Source organism: Delphinapterus leucas, chromosome 5 (assembly GCF_059928025.1).
Source record: "Delphinapterus leucas isolate spDelLeu-1000000601 "Yukka" chromosome 5, BTC_Dleu_Yukka2, whole genome shotgun sequence".
NCBI classification, from domain to species: Eukaryota; Metazoa; Chordata; class Mammalia; order Artiodactyla; family Monodontidae; genus Delphinapterus; species Delphinapterus leucas.
Window position 1 is genome coordinate 47,625,633 of NC_143133.1, and position 8,939 is coordinate 47,634,571.

Sequence of the window (8,939 nt, forward strand, 5' to 3'; positions counted from 1 at the left end):
ACCTGTATGCAGAAAACTGTAAGACACTGATGAAAGAAATTAAAGATGATACAAACAGATGGAGAGACATACAATGTTCTTGGATTGGAAGAACTAACATTGTGAAAATGACTATACTACCCAAAGCAATCTACAGATTCAATGCAATCCTTATCAAACTACCACTGGCCTTTTTTTTTTTTTTTTTTGCGGTACGTGGGCCTCTCACTGTTGTGGCCTCTCCCATTGCGAAGCACAGGCTCTGAACACACAGGCTCAGTGGCCATGGCTCATGGGCCCAGCTGCTCCGTGGCATGTGGGATCCTCCGGACTGGGGCACGAACCTGTGTCCCCTGCATCGGCAGGCGGACTCCCAACCACTGTGCCACCAGGGAAGCCCCCACTGGCCTTTTTCACAGAACTAGAACAAAAGATTTCACAATTTGTATGGAAACACAAAAGACCCCGAATAGCCAAAGCAATCTTGAGAAAGAAAAATGGAGCTAGAGGACTCAGTCTCCCTGACTTAAGACTATACTACAAAGCTACAGTAATAAAGACAGTATGGTACTGGCACAAAAACAGAAATATAGATCAATGGGACAGGATAGAAAGCCCAGAGATAAACCCACACACATATGGTCACCTTATTTTTGATAAAGGAGGCAAGAATATCCAATGAAGAAGAGACAGCCTTTTCAATAAGTGGTGCTGGAAAATCTGGACAGCTACATGTAAAAGAATGAAATTAGAACACCTCTTAACACCATACACAAAAATAAACTCAAAATGGATTAAAGACCTAAATGTAAGGCCAGACACTATAAAACTCTTAGAGGAAAACAGGCAGGGTACTCTATGACATAAATCACAGCAAGATCCTTTTTGACCCACCTCCTAGAGAAATGAAAATAAAACCAAAAATAAACAAATGGGATGTAATGAAACTTAAAAGCTTTTAAATAGCAAAGGAAACCATAAACAAGATGAAAAGACAACCCTCAGAATGGGAGAAAATATTTGCAAATGAAGCAACTGACAAAGGATTAATCTCCAAAATTTACAAGCGCTCATTCAGCTCAATATCAAAAAAACAAACAACCCAATCGAAAAATGGGCAGAAGATGCTCAACATCACTAATCATTAGAGAAATGAAAATCAAAACTACAATGAGGTATCACCTCACAATGGTCAGAATGGCCATCATCAAAAAATCTACAAACAATGAATGCTGGAGAGGGTGTGGAGGAAAGGGAACCCTCTTGCACTGTTGGCGGAAATGTAAATTGATACAGACACTATGGAGAACAGTATGGAGGTTCCTTAAAAAGCTAAAAATAGAACTACCATATGACCTAGCAACCCCACTACTGGGCATATACCGTGAGAAAACCATAATTCAAAAAGAGTCATGTACCACAATATTCATTGTAGTTCTATTTACAATAGCCAGGACATGGAAGCAGCCTAAGTGTCCATCGACAGATGAATGGATAAAGAAGATGTGGCACATATATACAATGGAATATTATTCAGCCATAAAAAGAAACAAAATTGACTTATTTGTAGTTATTGAGGTGGATGGACCTAGAGTCTGTCATACGGATTGAAGTAAGTCAGAAAGAGAAAAACAAATACTGTAAGCTAACACACAAATATGGAATCTAAAAAATAAATGGTTCTGAAGAACCTAGGGGCAGGACAGGAATAAAGACTCAGACGTAGAGAATGGACTTGAGGACATGGGGAGGGGGAAGGGTAAGCTGGGACGAAGTGAGAAAGTGACATGGACTTATATATACACTACCAAATGTAAAATAGATAGCTAGTGGGAAGTAGCTTCATAGCACAGGGAGATCAGCTCGGTGCTTTGTGTCCACCTAGAAGGGTGGGATAGGGAGGGTGGGAGGGAGATGCAAGAGGGAGGGTATATGGGGATATATGTATATGTATAGCTGATTCACTTTATTATGAAGCATAAACTAACACACCATTGTAAAGCATTTATACTCCAGGAAAGATGTTAAAAAGAATAACTGAGGGCTCATGACAAAAGAGAAATTGCCTCATACAATGAGCAGCTTATTTCTCTATCCTAACCACCTATCCCACTGTTTCCCACGCATGTGCCGAACTCCCCCCTCTCACCTTCACGTAAGTGGGATTTAGAGCTTTTTACGTACATGTCCTTTGTCAAAAATGTAGATCCCTGTAAATTCATCGTCAGTTCCCTTCGTCTATTTTTAAAGTGCAGACGTTCTCAAACCCTTCGAGTGGGATGGAATAGCCCCATCAAAGAACTTTCCTCTTTTACTGGTTCCTTTGGCCATAACATCAAATCTCTTGTAGAAACCAGGGGGGAAGGTTGGTGTCACTTTTGGTAAAATCCCTCAGGAGAAGTCTGGATTGCAGGCAAAAAACTGAGGGGGGGTATTAACTGTGCTTGAAATGTGACTTCAGACCAAATTTAGCAGCTCTACTCCATAAGGGTTGCTGCCTCCTCACAAAGACCACTGTGATGGATATCATGGAAATGTGACTCCCCATAAATCACACCCTTTTTAATCCCCTGCCTTGAGTGCTGGGATGTACAAGAGTGATGGGAGGAGATGTTAGTTCCACGATTATATAACATTATATGGCTCTGCTTTAGCTGAGTAGAGAGAATCTCTCTTGCTGGCTTTGTAGAAGTGAGCTTCCGTGCTATGAAAGAGTCTGTGAGAGCGCCATTGGCAAAGGACTACAGGAGGCCTCTAGGAGGTGAGTGGCCCCAGGTTGACAGCTAACACAAGAGTGGGGACCTCAGAAATACAACCACAAGGAAACGAACTCTGCCAACAACCCCATGAGCTTAGAAGAGGACTCCTAAACCCAAAGAGAAATGCAGCCTTACCAACACCTGGATGGTAACCTTATGAGACCCCAAGCAGAGGAACCAGGTAAGTCATTTCTGGACTCCTAACCTTCAAGACTGTGAGATAATGAATGTGCATTTCTTTAAGTCACTAAATATGTAGTAATTTGTTACACACAATAGAAAACTAATACAAACATCTTGCATTTTGAGGTAAAAAGAATATTAACACTTAAAATTTTTAGGGAAGAATGACATTAACAATTATTAAAGTGATACTTTAAAGATGTATTTGAATGTAAAGGATATTTTGACCTATTACAATTCAAAATAGTGAAAGAAAAGGAAGCAGAGAAAGATTTGGGACAGGAAGCAGTCAGAGGTCCAAAACATATTAGGTCTACCTAGCTGCAACTATCTTTCATCCTGTGCCTTAAAAATTGGGAAGAATATGCTGTAAATTATTTATTAATGAGAGGAAATGTCAAAGAGACATAGCCTTATGAAAACTTAATGCCCAACGGACCATTCATTATCACCTAGTGTTGAGTGAAGTTATGCTTGATTCTGAAAGAGAACAGCAAAGCAAGTTTATGAGTCATGTATACAGATACTTGTATGACCTTCTAGGTCAGTCTTTTTCAAATGTGACCTTCTATTAGCAGTTTATTAAAATGGGATTTTTTTTTTAAACTAAGAAGTTTTTAAAAAAAGATTAAACATCACCCCATATTTAACTAAATCAGTCATCAGAGTGATCACCTGCACACACAGCCCACCCCACCCACCAAGGGTTTCATAAGGCTCCAGTGTAGCCAGTTTAACCATTGATATTTGACATTAGAGGGCTCATCACAAGTAGGTCAATTCTGTTTGTGATAGAAGCGCCTTTATGGCTATGATCTTATACACTGAGAACCGTTCTCAATGTTGGTTCTCAATCTTGGCTACACATTTTCATTACCTGGAAAGTGGTATAAATCCTGACGCTCACGCTTCTTCTGGGAGCAATTACATCAGAATCACCAAGCATGATACCCAGCTATCTGTAGTTTTTAAAGCTCCCTAAATGACTGCAACATGAGACTGCTGATGTGTACCTAATAACTTGCATCTTTCTGCAACCTTTTAAATACATAATTATGTAGCTCAAAACCTAAAACACTGCTGAGGAGGTATGTAGGTCAACCATGACTGCCCCACTCCGATGGAACATAAAACTGACGTTGACTATTTGGGGCCACGCTATAATAATTCCTTTTTGTTGAACTTAATGTTTATTATCTGAATTTACTAAAAAAAAACCCAGCAAAACAAAGGCAAAACCCATGTAATGTAGATATCATTATCCCAATTTGTAGAGACAAGGACACACAAGCCACTGATTCAGAGGAATCTCCCTAAACAAATAAGATATGGACCTGAGTCTGAGTGACACCAGTGTTTATGATGTTTGCATTGTACTAGTGTGGTCACCAGACAAGGAGCATCAGCAGCACTTGGGAACATATGAGAAAGGCAAATTCTCCATCCCAATCTCAGACACTAAATCATAATGTTTCAGTCTGGGGCCCAGCAATCTGTTTTAACAAATCCTTCAGGTTATTCTGAGGGACAGTAAAGATTGAGATACACTGTACTATATTCTCCATTTCTATCAGTTGCCTACTTTTGAAGATTCAGTTTAGTATGTGGTAAGAGAAATAAAAATGTGGGGATGAGTCAGTGGGTAAGACAGGGTGAGGGGCAGAGAAATCTTCTCTCACTATCTTCCTTTCCTCCAATTTCCCATTTATATTTACAATATATGTTGGAGAAATGCTGTCAGAGATATAGCACTGGAAAAAGATTGGGGAGCTCTGGTAATCTTTACTTGCAGGGGAGTTCAACCACTTTCATATAAGTGTGACTGGTTTAAGATGTTGATGAATGGTTTATTCTTTTAATCAAAATATGGGGAGTTTGTCACTCCCTCTTGCAAGAGCACACAGAATCACAACTAACTGCTGAACAATTATCAACTGGAACTCACCAAAAAAGATACTCCACATCCAAAGACAAAGGAGAAACTGCAATGAGACGGTAGGAGGGGCACAATCACAATAAAATCAAATCCCATAACCACTGGCTGGGTGACTCACAAACTGGAGAACAATTATACCACAAAAGTCCACCCACTGGAGTGAAGGTTCTGAGCCCCACGTCAGGCTTCCCAACCTGGGGGACTGGCAATGGGAGGAGGAATTCCCAGAGAATCAGACTTTGAAGGCTAGTGGGATTTGATTGCAGGACTTCAACAGGACGGGGCAGGGGGAAACAGAGACTCCACTCTTGGAGGGCACACACAAAGCAGTGTGCACATCAGGACCAGGGGAAGGAGCAGTGACCCCATAGGAGACTGAACCAGACCTACCTGCTAGTGTTGGAGGGTCTCCTGCAGATGGGGGTGGCTGTGGCTCACTGCAGGGACAAGGACACTGGCAGCAGAAGTTCTGGGAAGTACTCCTTGGTGTGAGCCCCACCCCCCACCCCCACCCCCACCCCCACCCCGAGTCTGCCATTAGCCACACCAAAGAGCCCGTAGGCTCCAGTGCTGGGTTGCCTCAGGCCAAACAACCAACAGGGAGGGAACTCAGCTCCACCCATCAGCAGACAAGTAAATAAAAGTTTTACTGAGCTCTGCCCACCACAGTAACACCCAGCTCTACCCACCACAGGTCCCTCCCATCAGGAAGCTTGCACAAGCCTCTTAGATCGCTTCATCCACCAGAGGGCAGACAGCAGAAGCAAAAATAACTATAATTCTGCAGCCTGTGGAACGAAAACCACATTCACATAAAGATAGACAAAATGAAAAGGCAGAAGACTATGTACCAGATGAAAGAACAAGATAAAACCCCAGAAAAACAACTAAATGAAGTGGAAGTAGGCAACCTTCCAGAAAAAGAATTCAGAATGATAGTGAAGATGATCCAGGACCTCAGAAAAAAAATGGAGGCAAAGATCAAGAAGATACAAGAAATGTTTAACAAAGACCTAGAAGAATTAAAGAACAAACAAACAGAGATGAACAATACAATGACTGAAATGAAAACTACACTAGAAGGAATCAATAGCAGAATAACTGAGGCAGAAGAACGGATAAGTGACCTGGAAGACAGAATGGTGGAATTCACTGCCATGGAACAGAATAAAGAGAAAAGAATGAAAAGAAATGAAGACAGACTAAGAGACCTCTGGGACAACATTAATTGCACCAACATTCTAATTATAGGTGTCCCAGAAGGAGAAGAAAGAGAGAAAGGACCCGAGAAAATATTTGAAGATATTATAGTCGAAAACTTCCCTAACATGGGAAAGGAAATAGTCACCCATGTCCAGGAAGTGCAGAGTCCCAGGCAGGATAAACCCAAGGAGAAACATACTAAGACACATAGTAATCAACTTGACAAGAATTAAAGACAAAGAAAAATTATTGAAAGCAACAAGGGAAAAACAACAAATAACGTACAAGGGAACTCCCATAAGTTTAACAGCTGATTTCTTAGCAGAAACTTTACAAGCCAGAGGGAAGTGCCATGAAATATTTAAAGTGATGAAAGGGAAGAACCTACAACCAAGATTACTCTACCCAGCAAGGATCTCAGACCGGGGCACAAACCCATGTCCCCTGCATTGGCAGGCGGACTCTCAACCACTGAGCCACCAGGGAAGCCCATGACTAAGAATTCTTGAGCCTAATTTTCAAAGTCCCTTTCTCTTTAGGTCTGTTTATTTGTATGTGTCATCTTGATAGATTACACATCTTGATGTGTAATATGAGTCCTACCTGTGTGGGGCAAGCACCCATCTCCATTATATCACCTTCCTCCCCCCCCAGTCCACCCCCACAAATGCCTGGGTGTCAGAAGAGGACCAGGCTTCAGAAGAGCAATGGAAGGAAACATTTAGGTAGCCCAGGCAGGGAGAGCAGTGAAGAGCAGAAATGGGGTAGAGAGAGACCCCATGGAGTCAGAGAGGTGGTGGAAGTTTGTGTGTAATATGCATGTTGGGACCTTATAAAAATATTCTGAAAAGCAACTAGCATTACAAATTCTGTAAGTAAATTTTTGTGTGGATACCGTAGAAGAGGCAGTTTTTCATCTTCATGAGGCTGGACAGAGATAGCATTGAGGTGGACAGATTTCAAGAGGATGGAATTAGCAGAAATCTTTGGACTCTATAGATTCCTATAGACCATGGAATGGAGGCTGTTAGGGGCTGGATTTGAGGAGGAATTGAAGCAATTCACTAGGATCTCAAGGGACACCTGTAGCATATGTAACTACGGTTTACATATGTGTAAGAGCATAACACATCTTGGGCTGTGTATGCCACTTAATATGCGACCATTTAATACTTTTAAGGATGAATTACTTTCAAATAAACTCACGAGGGCGAGTGTTCCCTGCCTATTTAGACCATTAGCTCCTTGAGGACAGAAGCTGGCTTTCAAATACCCTGCAGTATCTAGCTTAATCCTGAGCACGTACCAAGGCATCACTAAGAGTGTATGCCTGACAGGTTGCCCAGCCCACTCCTTGTCTCTCACCGTCACCCTCTGGTGTGCAAGGACTGTCACTCTTCTTGATGATGATTCACTCAGGAAGGAGCATGATAGGTGCTCCTGGATCACAGAGAACCGAAAGGAGGGACTACTTACAGATACCTGTTGTTCAGAGTCATGGGTAACACGCTCTTTTAGAAATTATCAAACTTATCATGACTTTTCTGCAATGCTAGGAGTGGAGTTCCTTGATAGGCTCCAATCGATAGTCAATTAGTCCTATAGACAATTAGAGCTTATTGAAATGATGTTGATATAACCAAAAAGGAAAAAAAAAATCCCAACTAGAAATTGAATAAAGTAAACCTTTCTTCTGTACTCATCCTTGTTTGATTGGACAAGCAACGGTGTACCAAAGTGAACCAAAGCCCAAATGGATATCAACAATTTTCATATCTAGGAAAGATCTATAAGAAGTGTACATAGGATGGGGCTCTCACAGAACTGCACATTTTCCCTTTTTCCCTGTCTTTTCTCAGTGCTCCTCTGAGAACTGTGTGAAGGTAAAGTCAAAAAGAAAGTTCTTACATTCTTAAATCCTCTGTAAAGAATCTGGAGCTCCTTCTTGGTAAATTTGCTCTGGGCTTCCAGAAGCTCGAGAGCCTCAGGCCGATGCCTGACGGTGGCCATCTCCAGTTCATCTTCCACGCTGTCTGTGGAGGAAAACCAAAGTCTTAAGAACGGTCACTGCTCACCAATGTGTATACACAGCAACATAGGAAAATGGAAGGAAATCTTTACTGCATGTCTGATTTTTCCAGAGGAAGGGTTCTCACGCTGCTAATAACGGTCTTTACATTTCCCAGAGTATACAGTATTCTGCTAATTCTACATAATATTTTTTCAAACTTTCTAGTCATCAGACACCACACTATGAACATTTTTACAGTACAGTTTGAAAAGTGTAAAAATCATGGAAAATTTTAACACTTCAAATGTGTGTACATATCAAGCACTAGTTATAAAAATGGAATTTTAATTTGATAGCAGTCTGTACCACCCTTGTATCATGCAACTGTGAGATAGGACTCTGCTAAATACACTCTGAAGATTCCATTAAAATCAAATATTTTGCCTGGGGCTACAAATAAAGCAGAGATATCAGGTGCTGAAATGAGTAAAGTACTCAGCTGCCAGTTTGACTGGCATAAACCTAGTCTTCATAGGTGCACACTGGATGGACTGGAGCCCAGGGAACTTCTGGCTACACCCTACTTTGCAGCCAAGGGAATCCATAGCTACGGATAAATGCTGAAATATTATACTTTGCTTTGTGAATTATATTTACACTATAATTTCTCAGAGATGCTCTACACAAAAAAAGACTTTTGTATCCATGTAAATTTGGTAAATTCTGTTAAGTTTAATGTAGTTTGGGAGCAAAACACTGGAATATAAAGGTTCTGAGAGGATTTGCAACAAAGAATTCTGTTTAACTTGGTTTAACCCATTGACCCCAAATGGCATTTGTCCACTGAACTCTTTTTCCCCACAAGTAA

The 8,939-nt window shown here is 41.1% G+C and overlaps 1 protein-coding gene across 1 annotated transcript in view; it reads right to left on the reverse strand.

Moving 5' to 3' along the window:
* Nucleotides 1–8,093, reverse strand: part of KCNIP4 (potassium voltage-gated channel interacting protein 4) — a 100,149-nt gene extending 92,056 nt beyond the window's left edge. Inside the window, exon 1 of the mRNA XM_089911714.1 lies at nucleotides 7,969–8,093. Coding sequence (XP_089767840.1) covers nucleotides 7,969–8,070 — 102 coding nt within the window. The 5' untranslated portion in view covers nucleotides 8,071–8,093. The remainder of the gene's footprint in view (nucleotides 1–7,968) is intronic.
* Nucleotides 8,094–8,939: the final 846 nt, after the last annotated feature.